We start from the raw sequence: 19,351 nt of genomic DNA on the forward strand, positions 1-19,351 counted from the left end.
GACCCCTCTTCCCACCCCATGGGTCCACTTTGACAGATGGGTGGGACCACCCAGCTATCAGTCACCAGATATCATCATGACGTCAGATGATAAACAGGTGGATGGGAGAGATAAATTTCTAGCTCTGTGGGCTGAAACAGTTCCCTACCATTGCCATAGGCATTTGGGTGACCACTGCGGGAAACAGGAATCTGAACTAGATGGGCCTCTGGTCTGATCCAGCAGGACACTTCTTAGGGTCTTATCTCTTGCCTCCATGAAAATGTTGGTGTTTCCCTGTTGCTTTCATAAAATGCATCTAATGCTGTTTCTCACAACATGTGGGATCGGTTTCCTTTTGAGGAAATGTAAGAAACTGTACTTGTTCCGAATGATCACAACTTCTTATTTTCTTGTAGTTTGATTGGGCCTGAGAGCAGAAGGCCAGCTCTGTATTTATTTACCCGAATTGGTGGCTAATGTTGTAGCCTCCTTCCTTAGGAGAATTGGCCCTTTTAAACGTTTCCTAGCCAGGCGGATTTGAATTTCTTTGAGTGGCTTCTCAGGATAAACCAATAAATGTCCTAGCTGTGTATGTGGGCGGAATGGCAGACTGGCATAACTCTTCCTTCCTGGTAGAGTGTTGATGTCATACTTTGGATCCAAGCAGCCACCAAGACTTGCTTCTGAGTAAGTTTGTTTAGGATTGAGTTATTAGATTGAATCAACTTGAATCTGTTAAGACAATTCTTTGTTTTACTTTGAGGGCAAATAGGGGATAATCTGCTGCTCTTGTTCTTTGAGCATGAGTATTTCTGTGGAGTGAGTAGTCAGTAGAGGTGGGCAGATTTCAGGCTTGTCAGTCATACTTTGTTTTTGGTTTATTAATTTGAACCCCAAGATCTACCAATCAAAACTTGTTGGAAAAGACACAGTTAGCATGAAAGAACAAGGGCTGTTTCTGAGCACATTCGGAGCCTAGGAGTTTGCTTTCAGTAGCAGAACTGAACCGAACTCACAGTCCTTTTCACACAAAAGTGCACTCATAGTTTTCTGTATTCCAGAAGCCTAATTTAAATTGGGAAAAGTCATTGCATTGTTGCTGCTGTTCAACAACTGAGGGTCAGAAATTCTTGCCGATATACCACTGCAGGTCACCCAAAGATCTACCCGTGGACCCCACCCTACCTTTTGCTCACCCTTAGTGTCAGCAAATGAATGGAGTGAGTATTTAGAGAACTTGAGCAGCTGTGAGCTGAGGAGTCACACCACTCCCTGTGTCGCTCCCATTAGGCATATGGTGCTGGAGCAGTTTGGGAGCTATTTCACTGTGGCTGTTTCCCACTCTGCTCCTATGATGTTTGTAGGGATGAGCCAGGTAGATGAGCTGAATGATACTGGTTCCTTCCCACACTGGCATTGTCCCTTGCATGATGATAGAATAGCCAGTTTTGAAAAGAACCATGTCCTTTGGTCTTTCCCATATGATTCCTCTCTATGGATATTATTGGTGTGGGATAAGATCACAGAAAAGTGTTTCTTACGTCTTTGGGGGATTCTTTGGGGGAAGCCATGCCTGTTTAAAGGGGTATAATATTGCTTTAAATATATAGTGCAGATCAAGCCTAGATCAGAGATGGGGAATCTGTGGCTCTCCAGATGTTGCTGGACTACAACTCCTATCATCCCTGACCATTGGCAGTCTTGGCTGGAGGTGATGGCAGCTGGCACCCAGCAATATCTGTAAGACCACAAGTTAAATGTAAAAATGTAAAAAGAGCCAGCTGGATCAGGCCAATGGCCTATCTAGTCCAACATCCTATCCTCAGTGTCCAACCATTTGCCCATGGGAAACCTGCCATCAGCCTGAGTGCAAAGAGCACTCCAGCAGCTAGCAGCGATTGGTTTTCAGAAGCATACTGCCTCCGACCATGGAAGCAGAGCGTAGACATCATGGCTAGTAGCCATTGATAGCCTTTTCCTCCATGAAAAGGTTCCCCATCCCTGCACTAGATGGACTTCTGGCTTGACCTATTAATTTATTGATTTTTAATTTTAATTAAAGGGATTTACTCTGGATGAATTTACTGCTTTTCTTCCTTTCTGCAGATATGCCAGACGCTTGCACAAAACCGTGCGACGCTTAGTGCCTGACTCAGATGTGCGGTTTTTGCTCTCTGAGAGCGGGAGCGGCAAGGGTGCTGCAATGGTGACAGCGGTCGCCTACAGGCTGTCTGAGCAGCACCGGCTGATAGATGAGACCCAGGCTGAATTCAAGCTGACGCATGAACAGCTGCTTCAGGTGAAGAAGAGGATGCGAACGGAAATAGAAGCAGGCCTCAAGAAGAAGACGCACGAACACGCAAAAGTCAAAATGCTGCCCACGTTTGTCCGCAGCACGCCTGATGGGACAGGTAGCTCGCTCTCTAGTCCCCAAAGTGACATTTTAAAGAGCCAGCCTAGCTTCTTCATTGCAAAGTTAGGCACCTAATAAGCTAAGGCTGGAATCTGCAAATAGGGAGCGCACTTTTTCCATGCATTTCCTCATTTTAATTGGTTTGTTTAGTTTTAGAATGCGGCAATAGTACTTTTCCAGCATGAATTCAAAGTGACTTACAGCCCGGGGGGGGGGAGGGGTCGGAATAGAAGTATAATTATATCAAGTTGAGAAAATAATCAAATAACGCAATAAAATAACTCTAAAATGTATAAGCCAGTGAGAAAAAGCTGCTGTAGGGAGAAATCCCAAAGGAAAAGGGAATGTTTTACAGCCCTTCCAGAATGCAAGCTGAGCCAACCTTTTAGAAGTCACCCCTCCCTGACCCTCTTCCACATGCAATTGCTCTTGAAATTGTTGTTGAAAGGAAATACATTGTGTGCTTGCACTGGGGTGTTTTTTCTCCTTTTGGAAAGCTCCAAACTGCTTTGTGAAACAGGTAGATGCTCAAGAACAGTTTGGAGGCTCTCGGGGAATCACTTTATATCTTGGGCTGTATCTATACCATCTTGATCTTTAATGAATATCAGCTATTCAGATTTATTTAGTACATTTATAGTACAATCCTGTGCATGTTCAGTTGGACGTAACACCAGTGGTGTTCAATGAGGGTTATTCCCTAGTAAGCATATTTAGGATTGCAGGCCTAGTAGGCCACTCTTCAGCTGGCAAGGCTGTCGAATGCCCTAGTAGTTGCAAAACAAGCACAAAAATCAAAGCACAGTTGTGGTTTGACTTTCTTTTATACTGTCTTTCTTTAAGGATAACACTAGAAATATATCCCTGCCCTGCAAATGAGTTAAGAATCACAGTTCCTATGAAGCTTTTAAAAATTTGCTGACACCTGCCTGTTTTGATTTTTGGTATGTTAAGCTAATTCTGTGAGTGCTCAAGGTGGGTCCTTGCTCAGATTGTAGATGCGCTTTTGGAAGGTTTCTCAGGAGGGGAAGGATTTCCGTTTGAAACCCGTCACATAATTTACAGGTCTGGTTTTGTTCAGTGCTCTAGAATCTGTGGAGGAAAAATCAGTCCCACCTGATTTCACCACATAAAAAATGTCCTTGGCAGCTGAGTGGAGCAGGTAGTTCATTCCTTACACATTAACTTTTGACTTGCAGTGGACTTCTGATGTGGCACTCAATTGGTTCTCATTCTCCCAAATGAAATGACGTTATCTGTTCCCTATTTTCTTTAATTTTTATTGCCTCCCCCTCTGATGGTTCAGTTTTTTAAAAACTGCATTGCTTTAAAAGAGCACATCCTTTAATGGAGGAGGAGGAAGAACATCGCCATCTGCTGGCCAGTGTTCCATGTTTTGTGTGTACAGATTGCTAAATTCAGCATTTCCAGGCAGTCCAGCTTCTCTTCTCTTTGAAGAGAATATTTGCATTAGAATGTTTTTTCTCCTTATCCATCTTTCTGCTCTTTTCAGTAAACCTTTTCTGGCCAAACTACATGTGATGTTAGTTGTGTTTTTTAAAGAAATATGCTTAACCTGTCCACTCTTATTTTGGAGAAAAAGCAACCTGAGGTGGGGGGCGCAATTCATGTTTTCTGTTGCTTGCCTCTGAAAATGCAGACAGATAAGGGGTGATTTTCAGCAGATAACCAACATGGAATCCTAATTTATATTGCGCCTTGCCTCTGGCTGCTTTTTCTCTAAAAAAGATGCCCAGGTTAAACACATTTGTTTAAACACATGACTAACATCACGTGTACTTTGGCACATAGACTGAGCACAAAGTCTATGTAAAGAGGCCCAAATCTTTCTCTTGTAGTCATGCTAAATAAAAGTGGTGGAAACTAAAATCTGGACCACTTAGATGCTTTATTCTTCACTTCTCACACTATCAAAATGCGGTTGTTTTCAGAGAATGGAGACTTCCTGGCTCTGGACCTTGGAGGAACAAACTTTCGAGTTTTGCTTGTGAAGATCCGAAGCGGTAAAAGGCGAATGGTGGAGATGCACAATAAAATATATGCAATTCCTATAGAGGTCATGCAGGGTACAGGAGAGGAGGTGAGCATTAAGTGAGATGCTTTTTATGTTGCTATTACCTTTAAAAGACTGAATAACATTGTTCTTGCTCGTGATACATACTTCTCTCTTACTTTTTAAAGCTGTTTGATCACATTGTTTCTTGCATCTCGGATTTCCTGGATTACATGGGAATAAAAGGTGCACGACTCCCCCTGGGCTTTACGTTTTCTTTCCCTTGCAAACAGACGAGCTTAGATGCTGTAAGTTGTTCTTGCTCTCATTTTTATAATAAATTTTTCAATATGTGTTCTTAAGTGTGGATTTTCAGCTGCAGTTCATAAGTTGAGAAGAGATATCCAGACAAGCAAGCAGGCATGCCAAACAACCTCCTAGGGTGTAAAGATTCTGCCTGCTCAACCAAGATGTTTGTTGGGAGGATTCTTGGGTTGTATTCAGCTAAGTCCTACTCAGATTAGACCCATTGAAGCTAGTGAACCTAAGTTAATCATGACTGTTTTCAGTGGGTCTACTCTGAGTAGGACTAGCATGTGCTGTACCACAGAGTTAAGTGCTCCCTCTTTTATGTTTGATGTGCAGCTGTAGTGGCCAGCAATATATAGTAGTCCTCCTCCCAGGCAGATCCCAGATCAGCTGTAGAGTGTGCCTTGACGAATGCTGCTGAAATAGAGACCTATACTAGATATTGCAGGGGAATGGCTAGTTGCCATCAACCTGTGTTGCTAACCCATAGTTCTGTTGTATCATCTAGTGGAAGGAGATGCATGATGTCACCACACTTGGAGTTTGGCTATCCTTGTTCCACTTCATTGGCTGCCTATATTGGTGGGCTGGAATTTGAGCCTGATGACATCACACCATGCATCATCTTTCATAAATTGTTACCAGGGTAACGTGGACTGGTAGTAACTACCAGTCCCCCCAATAACATCTAGTTTGGATCTCCAGGCACAACAGCTACATAAAACCATCATACTAGAAAGTCTTGATGCCCTAGTGGGTTCATCAGCTGACTGAGTCTGCTGTTGCATGTGGATGTCCAGAGAGCAACTCTTTTTGGTTTGTTCTGATATTGCAATGAAGTAAAAATCTGAATTTTTTTTTTTAGGGCATCCTTCTGAATTGGACCAAGGGCTTTAAGGCTACTGACTGTGAAGGAGAGGATGTTGTTAATTTGCTCAGGGAAGGAATCAAAAGAAGAGAGGTAAGCCTTTTCTGTTTTGGCTTAGAGTAAAATTAGCAGATGACGTTGATCATGTTAAAAATTCTGTTTTGGCTTAGAGTAAAATTAGCAGATGACGTTGATCATCTTAAAATTAATGTTGTGTTTGGTTTATGAGTCACTACTGCATTTTCATTTTGCTTAAAACGGCACATTTTTTAAGAGTTAAGAAAAGATGGTAAAGAAATGAAGATTCTCAAATTTTCTATTTGGTTTTCCTTGCAGTTGATTCAAATATATCTGATCTACAGATATTAAAAGAATACAGGTGGATATGCCAACTGTTGCTAATATGTGTAAGCAATATAATGGCTCTAAAGGCCTGTTAGGCGGAACCAATGATATAATGCCTTGGATCCAAAGGGATCCAGATATGATTGGAAGATGCTTCTGCTCATCCAAGTGGGTGGATTCAGTAATTCCTACTTACCCCCCACTTTGGTTGCAGCTCTGTGTGTCACAACCCACACCCGTCTTGAGGTTTCCCTGTTCTGCACTCCCAAACGTTAGGATCCAACCCATTGTTAGTGAGTCAGTTTACAGACATCTTTACCAAAGCTTAAACCAACAAGGCATTGAATTATTTCTCGTCTGTAACTTACAATATGTTATGCAGCACAGAGCATCCCCTTTTATGGTTTCAGATATGAAGCAAAGTTTTCCGTATCTCCTCTTTAAATACTAATTGACTCTGGGAAGACTAAGCAGGATTTATAAGGTCACTCTTGGACGCTGGAAATGCAAAAATGTTGTTTGTAGATTTTATGTCCTGTGGGTGGCTCTCATGAAATTAGGCCCTTGCGACCTGTCATACTTCGACAATATACAAGAGATTTAAAGGAAATAACCTACTGATAGAATGTTGGCTAAGTTGCTTACAAGATTTTAGTAGCTGAGGAATATTTGGATTTAATAGTAAAGCTTTTTGTTTCTGGCAAAAAAAAGAAATAGCATTGAGATGGGAGGTATCAGAGGTTCTAACAAAAACAAACGTGAAAACTATGGAATGTGGCAAAACAGATGAAACGGACAAATCTGATTTGAGTCAGGAGAGGGAGGTGGACAATTAACAAGTTCAAATCGATCTGATCCCCTCTTGTGAATTTTTTGGAAAAGACAAAAGAGCCCTCAACAACTATTGTGTAATTTTATTTGCACCTTTGGAAGGATTCCATTCCTGGGCAAGGTTTTAGAGCGTGTGGTTGCTCGCCAGCTCCAGGCTCTCTTGGATGAAACTGATTGTCTGGATCCATTTCAATCGGGCTTTTGGCCGGGGTTTGGTACAGAAACAGCCTTGGTCGCCCTGTATGATGACCTCTGTCGGGAGAAAGACAGGGAGTGTAACTCTGTTGGTTCTCCTGGATCTCTCAGCGGCTTTTGATACCATCGACCATGGTATCCTTCTGGGGCGACTTGCGGATTTGGGGGTCGGAGGCACTGCTTGGCAGTGGCTGTGCTCCTACCTCAAGAATCGTCTCCAGAAGCTGGTGCTTGGGGAGCATTACTCGAATCCCTGGGTACTCCAATATGGGGTCCCGCAGGGTTCGGTTTTGTCCCCCATGCTCTTGAATATCTATATGAAGCCGCTGGGTGAGGTCATAAGGAGATTTGGAGTGCGTTTCCAGCAATATGCTGATGATACGCAGCTCTACTTCTCTTTTTCATCTTCTTCAGGTGAGGCTGTTAATGTACTAAACCACTGCCTGGCTGCGATAATGGACTGGATGAGAGCTAATAAACTGAGACTCAATCCTGACAAGACTGAGATGCTGTTGGTGGGGGAGCTCTCTGCCCAGATGGTAGATGTCCGACCTGCCCTGGATGGGGTTACACTCCCCCTAAAGGAGCAAGTCCGTAGTCTGGGGGTTTTATTAGATCCGCTCCTGTCACTGGAGGCTCAGGTAGCCTCGGTGGCACGGAATGCGTTCTACCAGCTTCGGCTGGTAGCCCAACTACGACCCTATCTGGACAGAGAGAACCTCGCCACAGTTATTCATGCTCTGGTAACCTCTAGATTGGACTACTGTAATGCACTCTACGTAGGGTTACCTTTGAAGATGGTTCGGAAACTTCAGCTGGTGCAGAATGCTGCGGCCAGAGTTCTTACTGGGGCTAAAAAATATGATCATATAACTCCTGTCCTGGCCCAGCTGCACTGGCTACCAATATGTCTCCGGGCCAGATTCAAAGTGTTGGTTCTTACCTATAAAGCCCTTAACGGCATTGGACCGCAATACCTGGCGGAACGCCTCTTCCGCTATGTACCTACCCGTTCGCTGCGCCTGATGTCGAAGGCCCTTCTCCGGGTTCCAACGCACAAGGAGGCCCGGAGAGTAATAACTAGAGCTAGGGCCTTCTCAGTGGTGGCCCCTGAGTTATGGAACGCCCTCCCTGATGAGATACGCCTGGCGCCTTCTTTGTTATCCTTTCGGTGCCAGGTAAAGACCTACCTCTTTGCCCAGGCATTTTAACATTTTAAAATTTAAATTTTAAATTTTAATTTTAATCTATTTTTGTCTTAATTTTGTTTTATATATCTTTTATAGTCTATTGTACCCATGCTCATTTGTATGTTAACTTGTTTTTATATTGTTGTACACCGCCCTGAGAGCTTGTTGCTATAGGGCGGTTTAAAAATGTAATAAAATAAATAATAAATAAATTATCCAATTGGAGGTTACAATGTGATGATAAGTTGAGCCCTCCTCTCAGTTATTATTTGATATAGCTCTTCTCTCAATGACTGTTTGATGTACTTTTGTAATGACTATACAAGTTAAGGAAGGTGATTGTCTTTACAGTTTAAAATAAATATAATTTTTCTTTTTCTGGCTATTCGGTACAAATGAGTATAAAAGATGTTGCGCTGATATGGAAGTATGGATACATAGAGCAAAACAAATCTCTAATTAGAACTGAGATGTAGATGCATGTGATGTATATAGCAGGCAAAGAATGGTATGGAAATATGCATTTGCTTAAACGTACTAGTAATTCAGGACATCTGAATGAAAGTTATGTTATTTTTTAAAACAGAGCTGTGTTTTCTTGGTTATTAGAATATTTGTAAATGGCAGGCATGGGCTTTTTCCCCTGAACATGTAGCAGATGGTGTTGCTTTGCTGTGTTTCAAAAAAAGCAGTCGTAATATCATTTTGTTGTTCCTTCAAAGGAATTTGACTTGGATGTCGTGGCAGTGGTGAATGATACTGTTGGGACTATGATGACTTGTGCCTATGAAGATCCACATTGTGAAATTGGACTCATTGTAGGTATGTATGGAACTTGTTTTTTTAGTTTGGTTTATGAGGTGTGTCATTATTTTAAAACCAACATAATAGGTCATATACTTACTGAATGGTTTTGTCTGTTTGTTCCCCCACCCCATGATTAGCTACATTGGGTAGGAAGTGGTGAAATCAAAGAATTCGAGGTTTCACCTTTACATGAGGCTTGTCTGATTGCAAACCAATAGCATCCCAATGGGAAATGCAAGGGAAATTTGAGATGTTAACAAGCTATTCAACAGAATTCTATTTTTTTGGGATACATGCTTTGCATCCAAAAGAATCTCTAGTTTACTCCCTGGCTGGGGATAAACCTGCTTGAAACCTTGAATTGCCACTTTGTGTAGATAATACCGGACTAGATAGTCTTTCAGATATAAGGCAAATTCATATATTCAGTTAGAGCCATGCAATGTGAGCAAGATGTTCTGATGTGCTACACCATCAATGCTGTATTTGTGCACCAATCAGGAAAAAGGTAGAACTAGCCATCTAATAAAAATCTCTATTCTTTTTTGTAATTTTGCCACAAGCATTCTGAATAGTTTGTGATTTTTCAGGATTAATTTTGCAGAACTACTTGTTTATTTGCTATAATACTGCTTTTTAAAGCATTGCCCTCTCTTATTTATTTATTTTATTTATTTGTTGGATTTTTATACCACCCCACTAGCATAACTTCATTTGTGTTGGCTAAGTACAAGTACAAGTGTCATGTAAGCCAAATGAAGCCAATGCTTTAGTCACCTAAGTGGGGAAGAAGGTGCAGTCACGAGAAGAACAGAAAAGCCTCAAAACCAGAAGGAAAGAGAAACAATAGCAATGAACAGGGTTTTTGGGGGGTGGTGGTGAACTTTTTATCTATGACACAGAGGCAGTCCTAGCCAAATTGGTATCACATAATGAACAGGATGATATTACAGTGCCTCATCCTGTTCATTATGTGATACCGGTTTGGCTGGGATTGCCTCTGTGGTTGATAGAGAAAGCATATTCCTCCTTTGCTGGATTAATTTTTTCCATAATGGTGTCAGCAAATATGATAGACTATGTAGCATTTTGACAGTGTCTTGTTCACTGTGATCCCTGATTAGAGGTCACCTAGTTGAGGAAGAAGGTGCAGTAAGGAGAAGAACTCAAAACCGGCAGGAAGGAGAAACAATATAAATGAACAGGAATTGGGGGGGGGGTGTTCATAATTTTTTATGTATGCTTTTATTGGATTTTCTTTGAATAGTGCAAATAATATTTACAAACAAAATAAATACAGTATTAGGAAGGAGTAGGGGAGGAGATGTGAGGGGAAAGGAAGGAAATGAAGGAAAAGAAGAATGCACAAGTTGTGGTATTTTTAAGAGGGTCGTGGCCAGTTTCCAGTGTTTAACTCGTTATATCAGGGGTGAGGAAACTTTTCAAGCTCGCGGCCACATTCTCTCTTGGGCAACCTTCTGGGGGCCAGATGCCAGTGATGGACAGGGCCAGATGCAAAAGCGGGTAGAATAACAGCTGTGACACTTTTTAAGAGTCAGTTGCATTCTAGCTTGCAAACGTCAGAGGTTTCTACACATGGATCTCTCCCTCTGGGCAAGCAAGAGGCACATTCAGCTAGGCAAAAGTACCTGAGGTGTGTAGAAGGGCCAGTGAGGGGTGGCCCATGGAGAGGGTGTGGCTTTGGGGAGAGTCTCAAGGAACAGCTAGAGAAGCCCAGAGGGGCTCATTTGGCCCCCTGGTTTGAGGTTCCCGACTCCCGTGTTTCACACTGTGCATGCAGGTTAGTGTACACTGTCCAAATGCACAAACAGGTATCTGAAAATTGCTGTCACTAATATGCTGCATGCTCATATGAAGCAACAGTCCCATTGTATAACTGGGAGTAGAAGCCTGTTATTCCAGTGATGGAATATGAGTCTTTTCACCATCCTAAAGTTCTCTCATAGTCCATTTTCACTGCCTGTCCATCAAGTTTCAAAAAAGAGGAATGTAATTTAGGAGCGTATGGGCATGCAAGAATGTCAGTGATCTCTCCAAAGCTGTATTAATACGCATGGCGACTGTATCCCAGAAAAGAGCCACCACTGGACATGACAACATTATGTAACTAGTGATGAAAAATCTGTAGCACAGAATTTAGCAAATATAGATAGGTTCTTTTTGAACAGACACTGAAGTGTCCAATATGTCTGAAATATAAACTGTTGTATTAAATTTAGTCTTAAATCAAGATAAGCTAGGCACACAGAGCAGCTTTCCACTGCTGTCCAAATACGGAGCATTCCAATTCCCTGTTCCCATTCCTCTGTATGTCAAATTTAATCCTGCCCAAATGTTGCTTATATTAATGTTTGAGTGAAACAAATCAAATCTTCCAGTACAGTGGAGGAGGCAGAACCGCTAAGAGCTGAGGGGCCAGAAATACGTATCAAAAGGTATTTTCATTATAAATTACTGTCTACTCTGTAAGTCTGAAAGGGAAAATAAGTCTTCATCCTGATCTACCAATTCATCTATGGTAGCTTTTTCATAATTTAGGTTTGGTAGTGGTATTTTCTATGTATGTGCATACACACATACACGGAATCATTACTTTCAGCTCATAATCGACATAGAAGAGCATTCAGAACAATCCTGGATAAAACCTCCTGGGTTGTATCTTACTAAGTCATACCCTGAGTAGATCCATTGAATTCAATTGATTTAAGATTGCAATGACTAACTTAAGTCCATTGGTTTCAATGGGTCTACTCAGATATCCAAGATAGCCACTCGGAGCTGCATGCAGAAAAAGTGCATTACAGATGTGATGAATAAATGTCAAAGTGGGATTTAAACTCAAATCCAGCTCCTGTGCAGTAAGGAAAACTTGAGGAGAATATGGAGACCACTCTAGAATTCTATCTAGCAACAACTGTAATTTTGAAAACATTTGCCCAGTACCAAACTAGTATGATTGTTACATGCACAAATAATCTCATTAAATATGATTTATGTATTTTATAATTTTGTTACATTTTTACTCTCCTTTTTCTCTCAGGTGCTCAGGGCAGCATTCATGGTTCTTCCCCCACCCACCCATCATGGTGTCCTCATAATCCTGTGAGGTAGATTAGGCTGATGGGCCCCAGATCACCTAGTTAGCTTCATGGCTGTAATAATAAAATATTTGGATTTGTGTCCTGGCTCTTGGAGGGGAGGGGTAACAATAAAGCCCACTCTTTTAGTATTGAGTCTGTTTGTTTCCTTGTTCTAGGAACTGGCAGCAATGCATGTTACATGGAGGAAATGAAAAATGTAGAGATGGTAGAAGGGGAGCAAGGAAGAATGTGTGTGAACATGGAGTGGGGTGCTTTTGGAGACAATGGATGCCTAGATGACATCAGGACGATCTATGACAAAGCTGTTGATGACTACTCATTAAATAGTGGCAAGCAAAGGTATTTCCCGGTGAAATATTGTGAGAAATGTAGAGCAAAAGTGTGTGCCTTGTCATTCCAGCATAGATGGATTTCTAGCCACACTTTCCCAGACTTATTTATTTATAAAAATATTTGTATACTGCTATTTATTAAAATCATCAAAGCGGTTTACAACACGTTAAAAACAACAATAAAAACATTAAAAATACAATAAAAACAAAGGTCAACTGTTGCAAAAAAAGCATCTTCTTAATTGCCTGCATAAGCCTCGCAGAACAGAAAGGGTTTCAGCAGGCACTTAAAAGTTAAAACACAAGGAAGGCATCTGCTGAATCTTTGATGGCAGAGCATTCCAGAGAACTGATGACACTGAAGGCTCAATTTTGTGTTGATGTTAAATGAACCTTGCAAACTTGGGGGACGACAAAAGCCACTCCTGCAAATGATCTCAGTGATTGAGCTGGGATATAAGGGTTCAGGTGGTCCCTAAGATACCCTGGACTTAAGTTGTTCATGGCTTTGTAAGCTAATACAAGGACCTTGAACCCGGCTTGGTAGCGGACTTACTGTCGGAAGAGTAAAGAGCAACCCAGAAGGCTTGCAGAAACCACATAGCTCGTCTTACGTTTCCAGCTGTCTGCAATGAAGGCTTTTTAGCATACTCCTGACCTTTCATTGTTCACAGGAACTTTGAGAACCATTGTGTCCTGTTTTGTTTTGTTTTTCAAAAATCCTCATGGTAAATGAATCAGAAGGAATAAAGAACCAAACTTGCCAAAGTCAGCACTGAAGACCTCTGAGCATGCTCAGAAATCTTCAGTACATTGAAAACCACTAAGAAGAAATAGGCCTTGGCTTAACGCTGGGAACTGTAGGTGTTTGGTTTTTTAAAATTATTATTATCCTTCGTGCCAATGAGTAAACAGAAATGTAAAAAACCTGCACTCCCCAGAGTTTACACCTCCAGGAATCTGTTAAAAGCATCCTTCACCTTTAGCTTAGGACAGTTTTCCTTCCTTTCCCCTCCCCCTTTTGACTTTGTAAATTTGGGAAAGGGGGAAGAGAAGTGAAGTGGGTAAATGAGAGAGTATGTTATGAGTGAAGTGACATTTGAGGTGGGCGGAAGTTGGACTCAGATCGTAATGTCAGGAAGACTTCTGAGCCAAGAGGATTCATTGGCAAACCTGCTTATCTCCAATATATTCTTCTCATCCCTAAGCAGCCGTCCACACAGCAGCTGGTATGAGAACCCTCCTATCCAGATGCTCATGTTATGCTTACTGAGAAGTCACAAACAAAGCTCTGCTTTCTAGCCCATTTGTGATACAGGAAAGGAGGAAGATATTTGAGTTACATGGCAAATAAATGCTGACCTAAGGGATAGCTTTAGTTTCCCTGATCCAATTCTTATCTCTTTCCCAAGGGAAAATACCAAGGACGGCTGCAAAGGGTTCCCCCTGACCTGACTAAAGGTTAACCAGTTCTTGGTTGTGCTTGTGAGACTCCCCTTTCTTTCTTTCTTTCTTTCTTTCTTTCTTTCTTTCTTTCTTTCTTTCTTTCTTTCTTTCTTTCTTTCTTTCTTTCTTTCTTTCTTTCTTTCTTTCTTTCTTTCTTTCTTTCTCTCTCTCTCTTTCTTTCTTTCTTTCTCTTTCTTTCTTTCTTTCTCTTTCTTTCTTTCTTTCTCTTTCTTTCTTTCTCTTTCTTTCTTTCTTTCTCTTTCTTTCTTTCTCTTTCTTTCTTTCTTACTTACTTACTTACTTACTTACTTACTTACTTAATCCACCTCTGTCTGTGATTTGTAGGTATGAGAAGATGATCAGTGGAATGTATTTGGGGGAAATTGTCCGCAACATTTTGATTGACTTCACAAAAAGAGGATTCCTTTTCAGAGGTCAAATTTCAGAGACGCTGAAAACGAGGGGTATTTTTGAAACAAAATTCCTTTCACAGATAGAAAGGTAAGTGAGCTAGATGTATCTGGAATGCGACTTGTCATTATCAAGCGATGTTAACAATTACTTGTTCCCTGCAATCTTAGTTAACAATACTTCTATTACAACAATGCTTCACAAGCTAGTGTGAGTTTACAAAATCCTTCTTTGTGGTTCTCTTTTTTTTCCTACATCATGTTTTATTTATTGAAGAAAAACATTGCTTTAGCATAAAAGACAAAAATATGCAACCACATTTGACAAAAATCATAGCATAACTTTTAAAGATCAAATTATGGGAATACATTTTGTATATAAACATATTGTTATGAGTTTTGGGGGGGTTGGAATGGATGATTCCTGTGGGTCCCCTTTCCAGCCTCTGATTTGGAATCCTGTGCCTTGGGGCTGGCTCTGCTCGCCAGATGAATTTCTTTTGTTAAACAAATAGAGTGGCCAGGTAGTTAATGGGCCTATTAGGTGCCCAGCAACTGATGAATGAGCCAGGAAGATCCTTTTGTCATTGAAACTCTTCAGGAGAGCCTTCCCCCCCCTCCTGGAGCCTAGGAGAGGTTTGTGTTTTTAGTTGTGTCTAGAGAAAGGTTGGTAACTGAAGGCAGACAGAGAGACTGGCTCTCTGCACCATGGAATTTGGGGTGCCTCCTGTAATACAGATGGAAAAGCTGGATATTGGACTGCTGATGCCTTGAACCCCCTCCATCCTAAGCTCAGGTTGGAATGCGTGTAAATAAACAAACCATAATTCATAAAGACACTGCAGTCTCTGCTGACCTTCTTCCCAAAGGAAACCAAACCCTGGATGGGTGCAGGGACCCTGGAAATCTCACCACTTGGAGATTGGGGAGGCGCGCAACAATATGATATATGGGTCACACCAGTCTCATCATGTGTGAATAACTGAACAACCAGTTGTCCAAGTTCAGTGAACTAACTATAGGTGCCTCCAACTGTCTTCTCAAAATGTTGGCTGATTCCACCATGAGAATATAGCAACACTGTTCTTTTTCATGCTTACAATATTTGCAATTTATACAAAAACAATAAATAAATGAATCTTCCACATCTGTAGTTCAGTAGAATTATTTTTCATTATAGTCTTTGCCAAATATAAAAAGCACACCAACAAAATACATTTATTTTGCTAAAGAAGCAATGCATTTCCATCTGTTTTGAAATATACCTATTTCTGTTAAGTTGGATGGGTGTAAAACGATATTATACAATGAGATATGTTTTGAAATAACAGTCATAACAATAGTATAAAAGAAGTGTGCAGTGTAGAGTTAGGAACGTTCTCCATCTATTTTATATATATATATGAAATCTGCATATATTGCAATTATAGGTTTTAAAAGTTATGCAGTTTCCCCCAAGAGATTTCATGGATCTGAAAGAATTCTTAAAATCTTTCTTCTTCTGTTAGATCCATCTTACTAAAAGTGGATCTCTTTCATTTTTTTTTAACCTGCTTTTTTTGGAGTGACAATCTATAGTGCCCGCCCCCTCAGTCGTGCTATAATACTGCACTCTGAAACAATGGTGCCTCTATAGTGCGGTTTTTGCACCAGCATAAATAAGAACATAAACATAAGAACATAAGAAGAGCCTGCTGGATCAGGCCAGTGGTCCATCTAGTCCAGCATCCTGTTCTCACAGTGGCCAACCAGGTGCCTGGGGGAAGCCCGCAAGCAGGACCCGAGTGCAAGAACACTGTCCCCTCCTGAGGCTTCCGGCAACTGGTTTTCAGAAGCATGCTGCCTCTGACTAGGGTGGCACAGCACAGCCATCACGGCTAGTAGCCATTGATAGCCCTGTCCTCCATGAATTTGTCTAATCTTCTTTTAAAGCCGTCCAAGCTGGTGGCCATTACTGCATCTTGTGGGAGCAAATTCCATAGTTTAATTATGCGCTGAGTAAAGAAGTACTTCCTTTTGTCTGTCCTGAATCTTCCAACATTCAGCTTCTTTGAATGTCCACGAGTTCTAGTATTATGAGAGAGGGAGAAGAACTTTTCTCTATCCACTTTCTCCATGCCATGCATAATTTTATACACTTCTATCATGTCTCCTCTGACCCGCCTTTTCTCTAAACTAAAAAGCCCCAAATGCTGCAACCTTTCCTCGTAAGGGAGTCGCTCCATCCCCTTGATCATTCTGGTTGCCCTCTTCTGAACCTTTTCCAACTCTATAATATCCATTTTGAGATGAGGCGACCAGAACTGTACACAGTATTCCAAATGCGGCCGCACCATAGATTTATACAACGGCATTATGATATTGGCTGTTTTATTTTCAATACCTTTCCTAATTATCGCTAGCATGGAATTTGCCTTTTTCACAGCTGCCGCACACTGGGTCGACATTTTCATCGTGCTGTCCACTACAACCCCGAGGTCTCTCTCCTGGTCAGTCACCGCCAGTTCAGACCCCATGAGCATATATGTGAAATTAAGATTTTTTGCTCCAATATGCATAATTTTACACTTGTTTATATTGAATTGCATTTGCCATTTTTCCGCCCATTCACTCAGTTTGAAGAGATCTTTTTGGAGCTCTTCACAATCCCTTTTTGTTTTAACAACCCTGAACAATTTAGTGTCGTCAGCAAACTTGGCCACTTCACTGCTCACTCCTAATTCTAGGTCATTAATGAACAAGTTGAAAAGTACAGGTCCCAATACCGATCCTTGAGGGACTCCACTTTCTACAGCCCTCCATTGGGAGAACTGTCCGTTTATTCCTACTCTCTGCTTTCTGCTTCTTAACCAATTCCTTATCCACAAGAGGACCTCTGCTCTTATTCCATGACTGCTAAGCTTCCTCAGAAGTCTTTGGTGAGGTACCTTGTCAAACGCTTTTTGAAAGTCTAAGTACACTATGTCCACTGGATCACCTCTATCTATATGCTTGTTGACACTCTCAAAGAATTCTAATAGGTTACTGAGACAGGACTTTCCCTTGCAGAAGCCATGCTGGCTCTGCTTCAGCAAGGCTTGTTCTTCTATGTGCTTAGTTAATCTAGCTTTAATAATACTTTCTACCAGTTTTCCAGGGACAGAAGTTAAGCTAACTGGCCTGTAATTTCCGGGATCCCCTCTGGATCCCTTTTTAAATATTGGCGTTAAATGAAGACAGAAACATTTGGACAGACGACTGCAAAGAGCAGAGAGATTAATTGAGCAAAGAATGGCCTCCAAAGCAGCTGATTCTTCATTAATTATCTCTAGGACAGTGGGGCAAACCATTCCTGTTCGGTGGGACAAGACCTATTACAAACCCTGAGAGAGCTTGATAGGTTAAGGAAAAAGAGGCTGCTCCAAGAGGAGTCAGTGGCATTTCAACCACATGGGTTTCAATACAAGCCCTATTCATGTGTTTAGGGACAACATGTGCAAACCTAAGTAGGGGAGGGTCAGGAGTGCAAGTGGAATTCTCACCCTCAATATCCCCGAGTGTTTTGGCTCCATTTCAGATTTTCCTGCATTCAGCATGAAGGTCTTAAGAGGTATTCTCAGTGTGAGTGCACTTAAAATCCCTTTTGCTTTGGGAGGAGCTTTGCACTGAACCTCCCCACTTAAAGCCTACACATGTTTCCCCTGAGTGCATGACTGAGTCTTTCACTGGGTATTCTGGGGGCGGGGAGCCTGTTGCCCTTGCTGTTGCTACCCCTGCTGGCAGGGGGTGATGGGAGTTGCAGTCCAGCAACTTCTGGAGAGCCGCAGGTTCCCCATCCCTCTTGTAGCTTATCAAAAAAAGAAGAGGATTTGAGTCTTTCCATGCTTATGTCATAAACATTTGGACACCATTATGTCTTTCTCTACAAAGTTGAATTTGAATGATGGAAATGTTTAGCTGAAGAGACTGTGAGGATCACCAAATGCATTCTGGCAGGAACTTCAAAGTGTAAAGTTTCCAAGCCGCTTGGAAAGGGGAATTTAGATGTGGAAATTGGCTTGATAGTGGGAGGTTTATCCTGCCTGCCCCCCCCAGCAATGCTCTTCTAATCAAATTTGGAGTCTTAGAGTTGCATTTGGAAATATTTGGAGTCTCTTGTATTGTGTGTAGTTTGGCCCTGAAAGCTACAACTTTTAGAAACTAGTTCAAACCTCTGTTTTCTCTCTCCTTCCTCCCCCCCCCCCCCGGCCTCCTCAACAGTGACAGATTAGCGCTGCTTCAGGTCCGTACAATCCTCCAGCAGCTTGGCCTAAACAGCACCTGCGATGACAGTATCATTGTCAAGACGGTGTGCGGTGCAGTCTCAAAAAGGGCGGCTCAGTTGTGTGGAGCTGGAATGGCTGCTGTGGTAGATAAAATAAGAGAGAACAGAGGATTGGACCATCTGGATGTAACTGTGGGCGTAGACGGGACACTATATAAGCTTCATCCACAGTAAGTATTGGGAAATGGTTTGTTTTACTCTGTGATTTGTGAAGCAAAGATACTAAGTGGCTTAAAGCCTTATGAAAAGCAAACCATGGCTTTGGGGAGTAGGGGATGCTGTGATCGAATAGCTGAAGGAGCCTTTTCTCCTGCCCTGCATGTTGGTGAGCTTAGGGAGAGTTGTGTAGCTTTGAGAACGGTGGACAAGGGCAATGTGGTGCAAGTGAACAGTGCTTCATCTTCTTTTGTTTTGCGCTGTGACCGCAGATCTCATCCTGGGGCTATCTTTGATGGTTATGGTAGGCAGAACATAGTACCTTCCATAGCTGGCAGTGTGGAAGCCTTGCTTGCTTAAATGAAATTGTCTTGTTGGATTGTAACCTTCCTTGATTACACCTACACCTTTTTTGTATGGATGGCATGGGCGCACACTTGTGAACTGTGTGCATATACATGTGATGTAATGGGTAGTTGCCACATATCATTCCTCTTTGGGCTTATTTTCTTTTCTTTCAATACTTAACAGGCCTGGGTTAAGGACAAGGAAGATATAGATATAGATAGATAAAGAGATATATTTCTCGTTTCTATATAAATGAATGAATGGACTTGGCTACGTATTT

General features: G+C 41.7%; 1 protein-coding gene across 2 annotated transcripts in view; it reads left to right on the forward strand.

The window, feature by feature from the left end:
• The window catches only part of HK1 (hexokinase 1), a 72,443-nt gene that overhangs the window by 50,337 nt on the left and 2,755 nt on the right, over positions 1-19,351 (forward strand). For both annotated transcript variants that reach the window (XM_061635201.1, XM_061635200.1), the window contains 8 exons: positions 2,089-2,393; positions 4,348-4,496; positions 4,598-4,717; positions 5,584-5,679; positions 8,870-8,969; positions 12,232-12,415; positions 14,200-14,355; positions 18,504-18,737. In XM_061635201.1, coding sequence (XP_061491185.1) covers positions 2,089-2,393; positions 4,348-4,496; positions 4,598-4,717; positions 5,584-5,679; positions 8,870-8,969; positions 12,232-12,415; positions 14,200-14,355; positions 18,504-18,737 — 1,344 coding nt within the window. The remainder of the gene's footprint in view (positions 1-2,088; positions 2,394-4,347; positions 4,497-4,597; positions 4,718-5,583; positions 5,680-8,869; positions 8,970-12,231; positions 12,416-14,199; positions 14,356-18,503; positions 18,738-19,351) is intronic.

This window comes from Rhineura floridana, chromosome 7 (genome assembly GCF_030035675.1).
Source record: "Rhineura floridana isolate rRhiFlo1 chromosome 7, rRhiFlo1.hap2, whole genome shotgun sequence".
Taxonomy (NCBI): Eukaryota; Metazoa; Chordata; class Lepidosauria; order Squamata; family Rhineuridae; genus Rhineura; species Rhineura floridana.